Genomic DNA, 19,174 nt, shown 5'->3' on the forward strand with positions numbered 1-19,174 from the left:
TCTATCTATCTATCCTATCATCTAGCTTGCCATCCATCCATCCATCCTTCCATCCATCCATCCGTCTATCTTTCATTCATCCATCCATCCATCCCACCTTTATTATTTTTAAAAATAAGCCAGCAAACATATCAGAAAACAAAATCTCCAGTTGACTGATTGATTTACAAATAACAGCCCAGAGCACACAGAGAAGCTCCCGAGGATGGGCTCCAGCATGAAACTGAAAACTTGGAAGACAAAATCTCTCATCCTGGTGACCGACCCAAATTGGATCCTCTGTATTTATCTATCCATCCATCCAACCTTTATTATTTTTATAAATAAGGTGGCAAACATATCCAACACACCTTCCTCTTCCTATTTTCCCCACAATAAGAACACAGTGAAGTGGGATGGGCTGAGAGAGAGAGTGATTGGCCCAAAGTCACCCAGCTGGCTTCCATGCCTAAGGCAGGACTAGAACTTACAATCACCCAGCCAGCTTTCATATCTAAGATGGGACAAGAACTCATTGTCTCCTGGTGATTGGCCCAAGGTCACCCAGCCAGCTTTCATAGCAAAGGCGGGACTAGAACTCATTGTCTTCTGGTGATTGGCCCAAAGTCACCCAATTGGCTTTTATGCCTAAGGCAGGACTAGAACTCACAATCACCCAGGGAGCTTACATATCTAAGGTGGGACTAGAACTCATTGTCTCCTGTTGACTGGCCCAAAGTCACCCAGCCAGCTTTCATAGCTAAGGTGGGACTAGAACTCATTGTCTCCTGGTGATTGGCCCAGTCACCCAGCCAGCTTTCATAGCTAAGGTGGAACTAGAACTCATTGTCTCCTGGTGATTGGCCCAGTCACCCAGCCAGCTTTCATAGCTAAGGCGGGACTAGAACTCATTGTCTCCTGGTGATTGGGCCAAAGTTACCCAACTGGCTTTCTTGTCTAAGGCGGGACTAGAACTCACAATCACCCAGCCAGCTTTCATATCTAAGGTGAGACTAGAACTCATTGTCTCCTGGTGATTGGCCCAAAGTCACCCAGCCAGCTTTCATAGCTAAGTGGGACTAGAACTCATAGTCTTCTGGTGATTGGCCCAAAGTCACCCAACTGGCTTTCTTGTCTAAGGCGGGACTAGAACTCATTGTCTCCTGGTGATTGGCCCAAAGTCACCCAGGTGGCTTTCCTGGCTAAGGAGGGACTAGAACCCATTGTCTCCTGCTTTCTAGCCCAGTGCCTTAACCCATAGAAATAAATATTTCTCTTCCACCATACTCAATTTTCCTGACCACAACTCTTTATAATAGTTTTTTTCCCCCTTCATCTTTATTTTTTTGCATCAATTGCCCTGCTGGGTGAATTTGTTTTGTTTTTTCTCCTCCTCCACTTCACTTCATTTCAACAAGCACCCATTTTTGTACAGGTCATGTACTTTCTCTTCTCACAGTCGTTCTATTTTTATATTTATTTATTTTATTTTGCTTACAGTGGTCTTCAGCTTACCACCGGCCACTTAACGTCCGTTCAAAATGAGGACAGACTTTAGAAATGCTACTTACGGCTCATCTTCAAAGTTACGACAACGGCATGAGAAATGGCTGGGTGACTTTGGGCTAATTACCAGGAGACCGTGAGCTCTGGCCCCACCTTAGCCCTGAAAGTTGGCTTGTTGACTTTGGGCCAATCACCAAGAGACGATGAGTTCTGGTCCCACCTTAGCACTAAAAGTTGGCTTGTTGACTTTGGGCCAATCACCAAAAAGACGGTGAGTTCTGGCCCCACCTTAGCCCTGAAAGTTGACTTGTTGACTTTGGGCCAATCACCAAGAGACGATGAGTTCTGGTCCCACCTTAGCACTAAAAGTTGGCTTGTTGACTTTGGGCCAATCACCAAAAAGACGGTGAGTTCTGGCCCCACCTTAGCCCTGAAAATTGGCTTGTTGACTTTGGGCCAAATCACCAAGAGACAGTGAGTTCTGGTCCCACCTTAGCCCTAAAAGTTGGCTTGTTGACTTTGGGCCACATCACCAGGAGACGGTGAGTTCTGGTCCTACCTTAGTCATTCAAGTTGACTGGGGGACTTTGGGCTAATTACCAGGAGATGGTGAGTTCTAGTCCCACAGTTGCCACAAAAGTCAACTTTGGGCCTTTACCCCTCTCTCAGCCCAAGCCACCTTGCAGGATTGTTGTTGTGGGTAAAATAGGAGGAGGACAGAGTATTAGGTATGTTCGCTGCCTTGAGTTATCCATAAAAATCACAAAGGCAGCATATAAATAAATGAAAAAATTGTGACACGTAAATGAGAAAACTTGAGTGTGTCTCAATCTGTTGTCCCGTCAAAAACAATTTGTATTTAAAAATTTTAAAAAAAACATCTATGTGTTTATAGAGACTCCCAACACAGGGAGAAAGATCCTTTGGCGTCAAAGCTATTGGTGAGTTGTAGGTTGCTCAATCCAGACCGCACACCAGTGCGTCAGAGAGGCTGTCACCACAAAACTAGGAATAAAGGATTGATCAAGGCCCAGCCGGAGAATACAGTGACATGCAAAAAAAGGTTGTGGCGTCTCTTACAAAAGATGGACAACTCTGCAAGAACAGGATAAAACAGGTTCTATCCTGATCCGTTTCCTTCTCAGGAGGACAGAGTTCCTCGTGAATCGCTTGCCCCACTTCTGAAAACCTTCTGCGCTGGGTTGCTTCAATAGCTTCTGAATCACCCTGTGGCTTTAATAGGGCGGTTAAGGAAACGTCCTCTGACTAGATCCAGAGAAATAAACCCGATTTAGGACCATGTCGGTCGCTTCTCAAGACTGCAAAAAGGCTGGGGGAGGGGGGGGGAACCACACCCTTTCTGTGGCTTTGTTGAAGACCGAGGATCACACGTTCATCCTGAGATAGGGGTAGCCCCTCGACCTTACAACAGTTCATTTACTGACCGTTCCGAGTTAACAACGGCACTGGAAAAAGTGACCTATGACCGTTTTTCACACTTATGACGGTGGCAGCATCCCCACAGTCAGGTGATTTACATTCAGATGCCTGGCAACTGGTTCATATTTACGATGGTTGCTGTGTCCCGGGGATCATGTGATCTCCTTTTGCGACCTTCTGATAAGCAAAGTCAAGGGGGAAGCGGGGATTCACGTAATGCACATGTGAATAGAATGGAATGGAATGGAATGGAATGGAATGGAATGGAATAGAATAGAATAGAATAGAATAGAATAGAATAGAATAGAATAGAATAGAATAGAATAGAATAGAATAGAATAGAATAGAATAGAATAGAACAGGAAAAGAAAATATAGAACAGAACAGAATAGAATAGAAATATAGAATAGAATAGAAATAGAATAGAATAGAATAGAATAGAATAGAATAGAATGGAATGGAATGGAATGGAATGGAATGGAATGGAATGGAATGGAATGGAATGGAATAGAATAGAATAGAATAGAATAGAATAGAATAGAATAGAATAGAATAGAATAGAATAGAATAGAATAGAATAGAATAGAATAGAATGGAATGGAATAGAACAGGAAAAGAAAATATAGAACAGAATAGAATAGAATAGAAATATAGAATAGAATAGAAAATATAGAATAGAATAGAAAATATAGAACAGAATAGAAAATATAGAACAGAATAGAATAGAAATATAGAATAGAATAGAATAGAATAGAATAGAATAGAATAGAATAGAATAGAATAGAATAGAATAGAATGGAATGGAATGGAATGGAATGGAATGGAATGGAATGGAATGGAATGGAATGGAATGGAGAGTAGAGTAGAGTAGAGTAGAGTAGAGTAGAGTAGAGTAGAGTAGAGTAGAGTAGAGTAGTTGGAAGGGACCTTGCCCGAGCTGCTCGATATCCTCTCGGGGTTGGTGGTTGAGTTTCCCAAACTTATAGTTTTGGGAGACTTCAATCTACCATCCCTGGGAGGTTCATCTGAGCTAGCTCGGGAGTTCATGGCTTCCATGACGGCCATGGACCTGACGCAAGTAATTTCTGAACCAACTCATGAGGGAGGCCACACCCTTGACCTGATTTTTTTATCTAGACGGTGGTTGGATGATCTTGGTGGGGGCTCTCCATTTATTATGCCCCTGTCATGGACCGATCATCATCTCCTGCGGCTGGTCTTCCGTTTTGCCACCCCCCGCCGTGGGGGTACGGAGCCAATTAGATGGTACCGCCCCAGACGCTTCATGGATCCTGATAGATTCCAAGCGGCGCTGGGGTCCCCACCTGCCTCCATTGCTCACAGCTCGGCGGATGCCTTAGTGGAAGCCTGGGAAAGGGCAGCCACTGAGGCACTTGACCGGGTTGTACCCTTGCGGCCCCTGACCTGGCGCAGATCCCAGCGAGCTCCATGGTTCTCCGCGGAGCTCCGGGAGATGAAGCGTCGGAAACGGGGCCTAGAGAGCCGTTGGAGGTCTAGCCGATCCGAACCCGACCGGTTGCGGTTAAGAACCTACATTAGGTCTTATCTCGCAGCGATGAGGGTGGCGAGGTGTAATTACTTCTCCACCCTCATCGCGTCCGCAGATAATCGCCCGGCCGCCCTGTTTAGGGTGACTCGCTCACTTCTTAATCAGGAGGTGAGGGAGGATCCCTTGCAGGGTCGTGCCGAGGAATTTAGCCAACATCTGTCGGATAAAATCGCTCGGATTCGGACCGGTTTGGACTCCAACTGGGCAGAGTCAGGCGATCAGGACACGGGCGGTCTTGTCAATGTTACCTGGGAAGAGTTTGATTCTGTGACCCCTGATGAAGTGGACAGGATTATGGGGAGGCTGAGCTCCTCCACATGTTTGTTGGACCCGTGCCCTTCCTGGCTGGTCTATGCAGCTAGGGAGAGGACACGAGGCTGGCTCCAGGCGGTTATATCTGCTTCCTTGAGTGAGGGTTATTTCCCCACCGTCTTGAAGGAGGCGGTGGTGAGACCTCTCCTCAAGAAGCCTGCCTTGGACCCAGCTGTATTGAACAACTTTCGTCCAGTCTCCAACCTTCGCTTTCTTGCGAAGGTTGCTGAGAGTGTGGTGGCGCATCAGCTCCCTCTGGTCCTGGATGAAGCGGATTATCTGGACCCCTGCCAATCGGGTTTCAGGCCCGGGTACAGCACGGAGACGGCATTGGTCGCTCTGGTGAATGATCTCTGGAGGGCTCGGGACAGGGGATATTCCTCTGTCCTAGTCCTATTAGACCTCTCGGCGGCTTTCGATACCATCGACCATGGTATCTTGCTGCGGCGTCTCAGGGGATTGGGAGTGGGAGGCACAGTTCTTCAGTGGTTCTCCTCCTATCTCCTGGGACGCTCGCAGTCGGTGTTGGCAGGGGGGCAGAGATCGGCCCCTAGGTCTCTCGTTTGTGGAGTTCCTCAGGGGTCGGTTCTCTCGCCTCTCCTGTTCAACATCTACATGAAACCGCTGGGTGAGATCATTCGTGGTTTTGGAGTTGGGTATCATCAATATGCCGATGATACCCAACTTTTCTTTTCGACCCCAAACCACCCCAGTGATGCCCTCGCTGTGATGTCCCGTTGCCTGGAGGCGGTTCGGGTCTGGATGGGGAGGAACAGACTTCAACTCAACCCTGACAAGACTGAGTGGCTGTACATTCCGGCATCCCGGGACATTCAAAATGTTCCATCTCTTTCTATGGGGGGTGAGCTCTTACCCCCCGTGGATAGGGCTCGCAACTTGGGAGTCCTCCTAGATTCACGGCTTACCCTGGAAGATCATATAGTGGCCGTGACTAGGGGGGCTTTCGCCCAGGTTCGCCTGGTGCGCCAGTTGCGGCCCTATCTGGACCGGGATGCCCTGTGTACGGTCACTCATGCGCTCGTGACCTCTCGCCTTGACTACTGTAATGCTCTCTACATGGGGCTTCCCTTGAAGACCACTCGGAGGCTCCAACTGGTACAGAATGCGGCCGCGAGAGTTGTCTTGGGAGTTTCCCGGTACTCCCATGTTACACCTTTGCTCCGCGAGCTGCATTGGTTACCAGTTGTCTTCCGGGTGAGGTTCAAGGTCTTGGTTATGATCTTTAAGTCCTTACATGGCATGGGTCCGGGTTACCTCAGGGACCACCTGCTGCCGGCGTCAACTCCCCTCCGCCCTGTGCGTTCCCACAGAGAGGGCCTCCTCAGGGTGCCTCCGGTCAGGGAATGCCGACTGGTGGCCCCCAGGGGGAGGGCCTTCTCTGTGGGCGCTCCGGCATTATGGAATCAACTGCCGGTGGAGCTCCGGATGACATCAGACCTCCGAACCTTCCGTCGCGGCCTGAAGACCCACTTATTTGAATTAGCTGGTCTGGCCTGATGGGGGAATATGGGTTTTTAAATTGTTGTTCTTAGTATTGTATTATTGTTTTTTAACTGGGCACTGGTTTAATCTCTTTTTAACTTTTGTATCGTTATTTATATATGCCCTGTGAACCGCCCTGAGTCCCTAGGGAGAAGGGCGGTATACAAATTAAATAAAACCTAAAACCTAAACCTTGACTTTCTTGCTTTTGGTTGAAGAGGTTTCGCTTCTCATCCAAGAAGCTTCTTCAGTTCTGACTGAATGGTGGAGGATGGAAGGATTTACACAGATAGGCCTCAAACTTACAACAGTTTGTTTAGTGGCCGTTCAAAGTTACAACGGCACTGGAAAAAAAGGGACTTATGATCGTTTTTCACACTTACGACCGTTGCAGCATCCCCTGTGGTCACGTGTATCAAAATTTCGCTTGGCAGCTGACTCCTATTTACAACGGTCGCAGTGTCCCAGGGTCACAGGATCCCCTTTTGCAACCTTCGGGCAAGCCAAGTCCGTGGGGAAGCCAAATTCACGTAACAACCGGGTGACCAGCTTCACAGCCGCAGTGATTCACTTAACAACTGCGGCATGAGAGGTCGTAAAATGGGAAAAAAATCACTTAACAACCATCTCACTCAGCAAGGAGAATTCTGGACTCCACTGTGGCCGTAAGTCGAGGACTGCCTGTACGACGCTAGGATTGCAGCGGAACTTCTCAAGGGGATTGGCCAGGTGTTCAGCGTCCAGATACTTACCCGGACCTCCTGCAGGTAGCACTGGACGGGGTCAAAATCCACCACTGGGAAAGAAATGGTTTTTGTGGTGCTGTTGCTCTTCAACATCCCCCGGTGGAAGGACGAGGTGGGCCGGTCGACGGCTTCCAGGTGCCTGGGGATCTGCTTGGGGTTCAGGTGGATGAGGACATCATAAAGATCCAACGGAGGCCGGAAGACCATCTGCAAGAGACAAGCTGTGGTTTTATGGTCAGCAGAACATGAAATAACAGGGCTGGGAAAGACCTCGGAGATCTTCTAGTCCAGGGGTAGGCAACCTTGGTTCTTTTATGACTCATGGACTTCAACTCCCAGAATTCCTGAGCCAGCCATGCTGAGGAGAAATGGAGAGGTTTCCAAGCTGAACCATGCTGGCTCAGGAATCCTGGGAGTTGAAGTCCACGAGTCATAAAAGAGCGAAGGTTGCCTACCCCTGTTCTAGTCCAACCCCCTTCCCGCTGGGGTATTGTTTACTTCTTGATTGCTGGCCTGATGATTAATCTTGGTATTAAATCTGTTCTTCTCTAGGTCTTGATTGCTGGGGTGTGGGGGGAGAGGAAGGGTGTCTTTTCTAAGTGGCTATCCTAGACCAAGCCAAATCCAAAAACACTAGAGAATATCTAGAAGCCCGGCACTCTGACAAAGCGGCCATCAACGGACACATAGACATAAGCAACGTCTACATACTATGCAAAACAGACAGTCTACAAGCCAAAAAGGGAACAAAAAGATACTGTAATTAAGGAACTGCCAAAGAAGCTAACAGTACAGAGCCCAACCGAAGAACTTCCAGGACCACCGCCACCAACACTGACAGAGCAAGGCAATAGAAGGTAAACAAAGAGCAAACCCCACTCGCTACTAACACGGATGATGTTACCTAATGGGGTCATGAAACGTCTTCAAGAAGACAACCGTACTCCAACAGCACTGAGGACCCCATAGTTCTCCTCCTTCTCCTCCTCCTCCACAAACCCCACTCCCTTCTAGCACTGACGGCATTCCCTAGCTGGGTAATGAATTGTCTGCAAGAAAACAACCAAGCTCACAGCACCAAGGACCCCACAGTCCTCCTCTTCACAACCCCACTCTCTTCTAGCACTGACGGCATTCCCTAGTTGGGTAATGAAATGTCTACAAGAAAACAACCAAGCTCACAGCACCAAGGACCCCACAGTCCTCCTCTTCACAACCCCACTCCCTTCTAGCTCTGATGGTGTTCCCTAGCTGGGTAATGAATTGTCTGCAAAAAAAATAATCAAGCTCGGAGAACACCAAGGACACCACAGTCCTCCTCTTCACAACCCCACTCCCTTCTAGCACTGACGGCATTCCCTAGTTGGGTAATGAAACGTCTGCAAGAAAACAGCCAAGCTCGGAGCACCAAGGAGCCCACAGTCCTCCTTCTCCTCTTCTCTGCAAACCCAATTCCTTTCTAGCACTGATGACGTTCCCTAGTTGGGTAATGAAACGTCTGCAAGAAAACAGCCAAGCTTAGAGAGCACAAGGACCCCTCCTTACAACTCTGAGCTATAAATATTCACCTTTATATGAACAACCTAGTTCGTATAAATCGTGCCGGAATTACAGATATTTAACTATGACTACAGTTGAATATATTTACTTAACTATAGCCAGATATTGAGCTATAGCTATTTTAAAAAAAACTTCTAGTAATGAGTCAACGAGTTGGGATTTTAAGTCTATTATGGGATATAGGTTGGCCTCAATTTACAACCATAATTGAGATCAACGTTTCTGTTGCTTACAAGGGTGGTTTTAAAGTGAGCTGTGCGGATTTTAGGACCTCTTCCCCACCGTTGTTAAGTTAATCAATGCGGTTGTTAAGTGAATCCTTTAGTCGCTAAGTGAGCCCAGCCCCCCTCACTGACTTTGCTTGCTGAAAACCAGCTGGGAAGGTTACAAAGGTGATCATAGGACCCCAGGACGCTGCAACCGTCGTAACTACATGCCAGTTGCCAAGTGCCTAAATTTTGATCATGTGACCATGGGAATGCTACAGTGGTTGTAAGTCACTTTTTCTTTTCTTTTCATTTTTTTTTTTTGGTTTTTACATTTTTTTCAAAGTTGTAACTTTGAACAGTCACTAAACGAATGGTTTCAAGTCGAGGGAGTATCTATAGTTATTAACTATTTTACATGTTGAAGTGTTTTATCCAAGCTCACGTTCTGATTCCATTTATAAATTGCATTTGGATCTTCGGGCCACGAATAAAATTGAACTGAATTGATAACAAATCACCTGTATTTCCAAAAAATTCAGGACCGTAAAACTTTAACCACGACTCGCCCCTTTTCTTGTGCCAAATTCACTCTTGCCGTTGATGGATTTCAGAGGAACGCACCGTTAAAAACACAACCAAAAGAAAACAACGTCACGCATCAAGCCTTTCCTAACAGTAAGATTAAAGATTTGCAAGACCTTATCGAAAGGACCTGATCTGAAAAGTTAGGCCTTAAGTAAGCGTACATTACCCTGGTGCTGAAAGCACTTTCTGACAGCTACTGACAAACACAACCTCTCTTTTGGGACATGCCACCGTTAAAAGTCCTACAAAGCAGGGTTGTAAAAGCTCAGGGTCACCATTAAAAAGTTATCAGCGTAGAACAGGGGTCTTCAAACTTGGCCCTTTTAGGACTTGTGGACTTCAGCGCCCAGAATTCCTCAGCCAGGCACGCTGGCTGAGGAATTCTGGGAGTTGAAGTCCACAAGTCATCAAGACACCAAGTTTGAAGACCCCTGGTGTAGAATCATAGGGACTTTGGAGGCCTTCTAAGGCAGGACATCCTAACGGGTAGGGAAACCTTGGCTCTTTTTATGACTTGTGGACTTCAACTCCCAGAATTCCTGAGTCAGCATGACTGGTTCAGGAATTCTGGGTATTGAAGTCCACAAGTCATAAAAGAGCCAAGGTTCCCTACCCCTGCCCAATACAACCCCTGTCAAATGGCTGTCCAATCTCTTTTAACAGAATAACAGAGGCGGAAGGGACCTTGGAGGTCTTCTAGTCCAGCCCCCTGCTCAAGCAGGAGACCCTAGACCATTCCAGACATGTGGCTGTCCAGTCTCTTCTTTAAAACCTCCAGTGATGAAGCACCCACAACCACAGAAGGCAAGCTATTCCACTGGTTGATTTGTTCTCATTATCAGGAAGTTTCTCCTTAATTCCAGGTTGCTTCTCTCCTTGATGAGTTTCCACCCTTTGCTCCTTGTCCTGCCTTCATGTGCTTTGGAGAATACCTTGACTCCCTCTTCTTTGTGGCAACCGCTCAGATATTGGAAGGCTGCTATCATGTCACCCCAGTCCTCCTTTTCATTAAACTGGACATACGCAATTCCTGCAAACGTTCTTCACTTGGCTTTTGAGGAATGGAAGGGATGGTGAACCTCACAGGCTTCCTTCTCCTCCTACACTCTGCAGACCCCATTGCCTTCTAGCACTGATGATGTTACCTGGTCTGGTAATGAAATGTCTGCAAGAAAATAACCCAGCTCAGAGAGCACCAAGGACCCCATAGTTCTCCTCCTCCTGCTCCTCCTCTCCACAAACCCAACTTACTTCTAGCATTGATCACGTTCCCTAGTTAGGTAATGAAAGCTCTCCAAAAAACAAACAAAAAAACAACAACCCAGAGAGCATCAAAAATTCCACCCTTCAACTGTGAACAACAAATACTCTCTTCTCTCCAAGCCACTTGTACCTGTTGTGATTCAGGGTCAGCCTGTGGGTTCGGCAGTTGGGTCGGACGTCTCAGAGGAGGAGGAGGGGGGTGTTGAAGACCTTGCTGGGGGGTTGAAGATCTTGCTGATGAGAGCCCTCAGCCAGGCCCCTCCCACTTGGTCACCACGGAGACCCAGCTGTGTGAGCCTGACAGTGTGGATGAAGATGACCCACAGCTGGCCCTGTTCAAGGACGCCCAACGCAGGAGGCAGTCAAGTAGGAGTAAACAGAGGAAGGCTGTGGGGCTCCTCGGAAGGAGGCACAGAGAAGCCACGCCCTGAACTCTATATAAGGGGAATGTGTGGGAGGGCTGGTTTGCTGAAGGCAACCGCTTGGATAGTTCATGTTTCTTAAAACTTCTGTTTCTTGGTTTGTCTTGTTCCGTTTGTTTTTGTGGTAATAAATTTGGCAGGTGTAATTCCAGCCTCTTGCCTTCTTGTAAAAGGGGTTGTCCCTGCCTTTTCTGCAGGGCCAGTAGCAGGCTGGTACAGAACAGTACCTGAACGGAGAACAAACCCCTTCGAGAACTCATGAGGATACCTAGTTGGGTAATGAAACGTCTGCAAGAAAACAACCAAGTTCTGAGAGAACCAAGGATACCACAATTCAACCCTCAGCTACAAATATTCTCTTTTTATCACTGTATGTCTGGAAATTCAAGATGGAGCACCTCCACTGAAGACGAATCCCAATTTAGCGCTTGAATGTTGTACCAGTCCAGGGGTAGGCAACCTTGGCTCTTTTATGACTGGTGGACTTCAACTCCCAGAATTCCTGAGCCAGCATGGCTCAGCTTGGAAACATCTCCCTTTTCCCTCAGCATGGCTGGCTCAAGAATTCTGGGAGTTGAAGTCCACCAGTCAGAAAAAAAAAGCCAAGGGTGCCTACCCCTGCACTAGCCCAAGGCGCAAGCAAGAATCAAAGGCGGGCCATGAAAACTTCAACAGGGCCCTGGAAAAGTTGTCGTCAAATTATAATTTGTCATGTGCCAGAAGGAGACAATGATTACATAATAGGAGAGGTGAATGAAGGAGACCTCACTGTAATTTCATACAGGTTTAAGCACACTTTGTTTTAGCTTTAACACCTCCAAACGGACAAATAATAATAATAATAATAGGCCGTGTGCATCCGTTTTCCCAAAAAGGACAATGAAGGACATGAACCTTTTAGCTGTGGGTAGAAAGGGAGATGAACGTTTTCCATGGGTAAACTTCAGATCGGACAGAAGAGAATTATCTGTAGCTCAGGGATGAATGGTGGAGTCCTTGCTGCTCTCCATGTTGGCTTCTTTCCTTGCAGACATTTCATTACCCAACTAGGTAACAACATCAGTGCAAGGCGGGGGGGAGGGGGGGCTTTGCTTAGATACAGTAACTTGCTCTGGCATTTCGATGATTGTTAATTCCTTGATTTGGGTGTTGTTTTCTGCCTGGTTGTTCACCTGGTACCAATGCAAGAGAATCTCTGTAGCTCAGGATTGAACTGTGGGATCTTTGGTGCTCTCTGAACTTGGTTGTTTTCTTGCAGACGTTTCATGACCCAACTAGGGAACATCATCAGTGCTAGAAGGGAGGGGATTTACAGGGAGGAGGAGGACAACGATGACGACGACAACTGAGTTCTTGATACTCTTGGAGCTTGTTTTCTTGCAGACGTTTCATGACCCAACTGGGGAACATCATCACGGTTAGAAGGGAGTGGGATTTGTGGAGAGGAGAAGGAGGAGGAGGAAGCTAAGGGGTCCTTAGTGCTCTGAACTTGGTTGTTTACTTGCAGACATTTTATTACCCAGCTAGGGAACATCATCAGCGCTAGAAGGAATTGGGTTTGTGGAGAGGAGGAGAACTGTAGGGTTCTTGGTGCTCTTGGAGCTTGGTTGTTTCCTTGCAGATATTTCGTTAACCATCTAGGTAACATCATCAGTGCTAAAAAGACAGCAGAGAGGAGGAGGAGGAGGAGGAGGAGGAGGAGGAGGAGGAGGAGGAGGAGGAAGAAACTGTGGGGTCCTTGGTGCTCTCTGAGCTTGGTTGTTTACTTGCAGATGTTTCATGACCAATTAGGTAAACTTATCAGTGCTAGGAGGGAGAGAGGAAGATGAGGATGAGGAGGTGGTCTGTGGGGTCCTTGGTGCTCTCTGAGCCTGTTTACTTGCAGACATTTCATTACCCAACTAGGGAACTTCATCAGTGCTAGAAGGGAGTGGGTTTATGGAGAGGAGAAACTGTGGGGTCCTTGGTGCTCTCTGAGCTGCGCTGTTTTCTCGCAGACGTTTCCTTACCCATCTGGAGAACGCCATCAGTGCTACAAAGGAGTGGGGATTGCCCGCCCTAATCCTAAACATTCCAGCACTGATGACGTTCCCTAGTTGGATAATGAAACATCTGCAAGAAAACTAGCAACTCAGAGAGCACCAAGGACCCCACAGTCGTCCTCGTCCTCCTCCTCCTCCACCTCCTCCTCGTCCTCCTCTCCACAAACCCAACTCACTTCTAGCATTGGTGATCCTCCCTAGTTGGGTAACGAAAGGTCTGCAAAAATAAAAAATAAAAAACCAACAGCACCCAGGACTCCTGAACTTGAAATCCGTACCAAACCAGCCACGTTTCCTCTTCTGACGGGGATGGCTATTTCCCCCCACCCCACCCCACCCGCAAGCTTTTTAGCATTAATTTTGCTTCATAGACGTCAGGCAGGAAAGGGGAGGGGGAAACTATCCCTCCCAATTACCATTGAGCAATTCTCCTGGGAAAGGAAAAAAATTTTTTTTAAAAAAAATCAGCTCCTAATACGACCACAAACCACATCTGCACACAAAACCCGAGAGCTGAGTCACACTCCTGCATTCAGTGAGTTTATACATCATCTGCCCCGAAGCAACAACAACACACTGCGTAACTTTCTCGGGCTCCCAATTCAGCCTCAAAAGAGATCTGGGGAAAAAAATGAACCGGGCGACAGATTTTGTGCAACAGGTTTCCCCCCGCTTCCCCCCCACAATGACACAGAGCAAAGAGAGGAAGCAGCTGTCGGTCTTAATCCGACTTTAAATAAATAAAATTAGGCCTGGCTCTTAATTTTTTTTTTTTAAGGGACGTGGTGGCTCAGTGGGTTAGGACGCTGAGCTTGTCGATCAGAAGTTCGGCAGTTTGGCGGGTCGAATCCCGAGTGCCGCGTAACAGAGTGAGCGCCTGTTACTCGTCCCAGCTTCTGCCAACCTAGTAGTTCGAAAGCACGTAAAAATGCAAGTAGAAAAATAGGGACCACTACGGTGGGAAGGTAACAGCGTTCTGTGCGCCTCTGACGTCTAGTCATGCCGGCCACATGACCACGGAGACGTCCTCAGACAAGCGCTGGCTCTTCGGCTTTGAAATGGAGATGAGCACCGGCCCCTAGAGTCGGAAACGACTAGCACGCATGTGCGGGGGAACCTTTACCTTTACCTTAATTTTTTTTAAAAAATCACAAAAATGGCATGCTTTTATTTATTAATTGCCGATCCTGACTAGCAGAAAAGAGTTGCGCGCACCGAGCAAAGTCAACGCAGGCTAGTCCTCGCCTTACAACTAGTTCATTTAATGACCCTTCAAAAGTCACAACGGCAATGAAAAATGTAACTTACGGCCGTTTTTCACAGCTACGACCCTCGCAGCATCCCCCAGGGATGCGGGGATCAAAATTCAGACACTTGCCATCTGTCTCGTATTTATGACGGTGTTGCCGTTGTCCCAGAGGTTACGTGATTCCCCCTTTGCAACCTTCGGACCAGCGGAGTCAAGGGGGGGGGAGCCAGATTCACTTAACAACGGTGCTGCCAACTGAACAACTGCAGTGATTGACTTAACGGCTGTGGCGAGACAGGCCGCAAAATGGAAGGCAATTCATTTAACAATGGTCTCACTTAGGAAATGGGAATCTGGGGCTCAATTATGGTCGTAAGACAAGGACTATACCTGTAGAACTATGCACTGGAAGAAAAAAAAAGATATGAAAGGGTTAGGGTTCTGTTATTTCTGAGCTCACCCCGGCTTCCACTATGTTTTTCATTTCTTGTTTGGATAGGGAGCCGGAGATTCATGTGAAATTACATGTAGGGTTTCCTGCCTGAGCAGGAGGTTGGACTAGAAGACCTCTAAGGTCCCTTCTAACTCTTCTATTCTATTCTATTCTATTCTATTCTATTCTATTCTATTCTATTCTATTCTATTCTATTCTATTCTATTCTATTCCATATTTTTTATTCTATTCTGTTGTTCTGTTCTGTTCTTCTATTCTATTCTATTCTATTCTGTTCTGTTCCTCTATTCTATTCTATTTCATATTTTCTATTCTATTCTGTTCTATTCTATTCTATTCCATATTTTTATTCTATTCCATATTTTTTATTTCATTCCATATTTTCTATTCTATTCTATTTCATTCCATATTTTCTATTCTATTCTATTCCATATTTTCTATTCTATTCTATTCTATTCTATTCTATTCTATTCTATTCTATTTCATTCCATATTTTCTATTCTATTCTATTCCATATTTTCTATTCTATTCTATTCCATATTTTCTATTCTATTCTATTCTATTCTATTCCATATTTTCTATTCTATTGTATTGTTCTGTTATTCTATTCTATTCTATTCTATTCTATTCTATTCTATTCCATATTTTTATTCTATTCCATATCTTCTATTTCATTCCATATTTTCTATTCTATTCTATTCCATATTTTCTATTCTATTCTATTCTATTCTATTCTATTCTATTCTATTCTATTCTATTCTATTCTATTCTATTCCATATTTTCCATTCCATTCCATTGGTTTGCCTTTTTGTATAAAAATCCTGGTTCAGTGGGATCAGCGAAACAGTTTCGTTTTCGTTAATGAAGTGTCATGTTTTCGTCTGAAAATTCAATAGCTAAATAGAGACAGATTCTGGCAATTGACATGGTTTATATTTGCAAAAAAAATAATCATTATCATAATCCTGGGGATCAGCCTTGGGTATATCTGCAAAATAGTTTCGGAAAAAGGTTACAGGTAGTCCTCGACTTACAACAGTTCATTTAGCGACCGTCTGAAGTTACAACAGCACTGAAAAAAGTGACATGAGCCCTTTTTTCCTCACAGTCGTGACGGCTGCAGCATCCCCACGGTCTCTGTGATTTTACATTCGGATGCTTGGCAACTGATTCACATCTGTGACGGTCGCGTTGTCCTGTGGTCATGGGATCCCTTCTGCGACCTTCTGCCGAGCAAAATCCATGGGGGAAGCCAGATTCATTTAACAACCCATGTAACTAATTAAAGAACCGCAGTGATTCGCTTAATAAGTGTGGCAAGTAAAGTCATAAAAGGGGGCAAAAATTCACCTAGCAAATTTCTCACTTAGCAACAACATAAACTATGGTCCAAGGGTGGTTGTAAATCAAGGACTACTTGTAGAGCTATGCCCTGGGAACCAGTTCAGAAAAAAAAATATATTTTGGAGCGAAGGCTAAATAAAGCACTCCTTTAAAGCGGCCACCTCTTTTCTCAGGATAATGCGGCGGTCCTCAAAAGCTGCCGTGAAATCCCAGGAAAAGAGGGGGCTGCTTTGAAGAGATGCAAGGGCTGCCAGATCCGCACCTGCACACACCTGTCTGCTCTGCGAAGCTGAGCTTAAGTATTGCCCAGCCCTGTTATTTGGTTTGCATCACTTTTAGATCCTCTCTTCCTTTCTGTACCTGAAGCAAAGCTGGCTGTAAACCAAGAATCTTCATTAAAGTCTATTAATCTGTCTGCTGTGTTTATTCAGTTTAAATCTCCTTAAGACTCCAAGTTTATCCATTCTCTTATCTTCTGCATTCCAATCAGACATTGGGACTACACTGGTCTTTCCCGGAGCTGTGATTTGTTGAGAATTCCTCAATGTTTTTCTCCAGGGTGTCTGCAGTGGGTAAACCTCCACCACATTTTTCTAGCCAGCCACAAAGGTGATAGATAGAAAGATAGATAGATAGATAGATAGATAGATAGATAGATAGATAGATAGATAGATAGATAGATAGATAGGCAGGCAGGCAGGCAGGCAGATGATATAGATATGACTCATGTCCCAGAATTCCTGAGCCAGCATAGCTGTGCTGGCTTGGAGTTGACGAGCCAGCACAGCTATGCTGGCTCAGGAATTCTGGGACATGAGTCATAAAAGAGCCAAGGTTGCCTACCCCTGGTCTAGTTCTTATGGCACTAGGCTATAAACCAAGAGATGCTGAGTTGTAATCCTGCCTTAGTCCTGAAAGCCAACTGGGCAACTTTCATCCAGTCAGCAGGCGGCCCTGAATCCTACTCTCACCTTGGGCATGAAAACCAGTTGGGTGACTCTGAACATCACCAGGCAACTGTGAGATCTAGTTCCGTGTTACAATGAAAGACAGCTGGATGACTTTGGGCCGATCACTAGGAGATGGTGAGTTCTAGTCCTGCCTTAGTCCTGAAAGCCAACCGGGCAACTCTGATCAAATCAGCAGATGATTGTGAACACTAGTTCTGCCTTAGGCACGAAGACCAGTTGGATGACTTTGAACATCATCAGATGAATATGAGTTCTAGTTCTGTGTGACAATGAAAATCAGTTGGGAGACTTTGGACCAATGACCAGGAGACGGTGAGTTCCCACCATAGACATGCAAGCTGGATAGGTGACTTTGGGCAGTCACCCTCTCTCAACCATGAAGTTACCTACTTGGGAATGAAATAACTGCAAGAACAACTTCCTCCTCTCTGCGAACCCCCTTCTAGCACTGATGATGTCACCTAGTTGGGTCATGAAACGTCTACAAGAAAACCACCAAGCTCAGAGAGCACCAAGGATCCCACAATCCTCCTTCTCCTCTCCACAAGCCCCACTCCCTTCTAGCACTGCTAATGTTACCTAGCTGGGTCATGAAACATCTGCAAGGAAACCACCAAGCTCAGAGAGCATCAAGGACCCCACAGTTGTTGTTATTAACCTCAAGAATCTTTATGCCAGCATTTGAAATTAGACGTCTATGTTACACCAGGTGGAAAAAAACACAGCAGCTTCTAAATTTAATTAAGCCATGAAAAACAGCCCATTTAACTGAGATGGCAGGCAGAGATTTATGTTTAATATCATTGGCCTGTTTGTGTAGCAAGAATGGAAAGTCTGAAGTTTCAAGAAGAGTGCCATCAAGCTTACTGTTTAGCATGTCAGTGGAAATAAATAAACATCGGGATCACTGTAATCTGATTTTAATTAACTTTAAATCAAACCAAATCAAATCTGGTTTGCCATTGCTATGTTTGCTTTTTGTGTTCCATCCCATCTGTTTGGGGTTTACACACACAGACACAAACACACCGACAACAGGTGCCACTAAGACCAAAGATAGCCCAGATTATAAAGAAATACAGTACGTGAAAAAATTTCTCCCAAACAAAAAGGATACTTATAAATCTTCACCCTTAATTTTGTCAAGAAAAACTCTTGAGTTGATTGCATTACAGGCAGTCCTCGACTTACGACAGCAACCGAACCCCAAATTTCTGTTGCTAAGCGGGACAGTTAAGTGAGTTTTGCCCCATTTTACAACCTTTCTTGCCCCAGGTGTGAAGCGAATCACTGCAGTTGTTAAGCAAAGCATGTGGTCACTAAGCGAACCTGGCTTTCCCCATTGACTTTGCTTGTCAGAAGGCCGCAAAAGGGGATCAAATGACCCCGGGATGCTGCAGCCGTCATAAATACGAGTCAGTTGCCAAGTCTCTGAATTTTGACTACGTGACCATGGGGGATGCTGCAATGACTGGGTGAAAAATGGTCATAAAAAAGTCACTTTTTTAGTGTTGTAACTTCAAACAGTAGGTTTTTTTGGCAGCTGCAGTGCACGGCTAGCTCATAGTTAAGTGGTGGTCCTCTACTAGGACACCTAAAACCGTCTCACCATGGCCAACTCACCACAGTCAACTTCCCACGGACAACTCACCACGGACAACTTGCCACAGCCAACTCTCCACGGAAAACTTGCCACGGACAACTCACCAAAAGACAACTTACCACAGCCAACTCTCCACGGACAACTTGCCATGGACAACTCACCACGTACAACTCACCAAAAGACAACTTACCACAGACAACTTGCCACAGACAACTCTCCACAGACAACTTGCCACGGACAGCTCACCACGGACAACTTGCCACAGCCAACTCACCATGGACAACTTGCCACAGCCAACTCTCCACGGACAACTTGTCACGGACAACTCACCATGGACAACTTGCCACGGACAACTCACCAAGACAACTTACCACAGCCAACTTGCCACAGCCAACTCTCCATGGACAACTTGCCA

General features: G+C 46.0%; 2 protein-coding genes across 2 annotated transcripts in view; one reads left to right on the top strand and one right to left on the bottom strand.

Annotated features, from left to right (window-relative positions):
- TPGS2 (tubulin polyglutamylase complex subunit 2) overlaps nucleotides 1-19,174 on the top strand; it is a 409,136-nt gene that overhangs the window by 158,637 nt on the left and 231,325 nt on the right. The gene's annotated exons all lie outside the window — the stretch shown is intronic.
- The window catches only part of NOL6 (nucleolar protein 6), a 93,093-nt gene that overhangs the window by 6,246 nt on the left and 67,673 nt on the right, over nucleotides 1-19,174 (bottom strand). Inside the window, exon 24 of the mRNA XM_083354923.1 lies at nucleotides 7,063-7,263. Coding sequence (XP_083211049.1) covers nucleotides 7,063-7,263 — 201 coding nt within the window. The remainder of the gene's footprint in view (nucleotides 1-7,062; nucleotides 7,264-19,174) is intronic.

This window comes from Vipera ursinii, assembly GCF_947247035.1.
Source record: "Vipera ursinii genome assembly, chromosome: 2".
In the NCBI taxonomy this organism is placed as follows: domain Eukaryota; kingdom Metazoa; phylum Chordata; class Lepidosauria; order Squamata; family Viperidae; genus Vipera; species Vipera ursinii.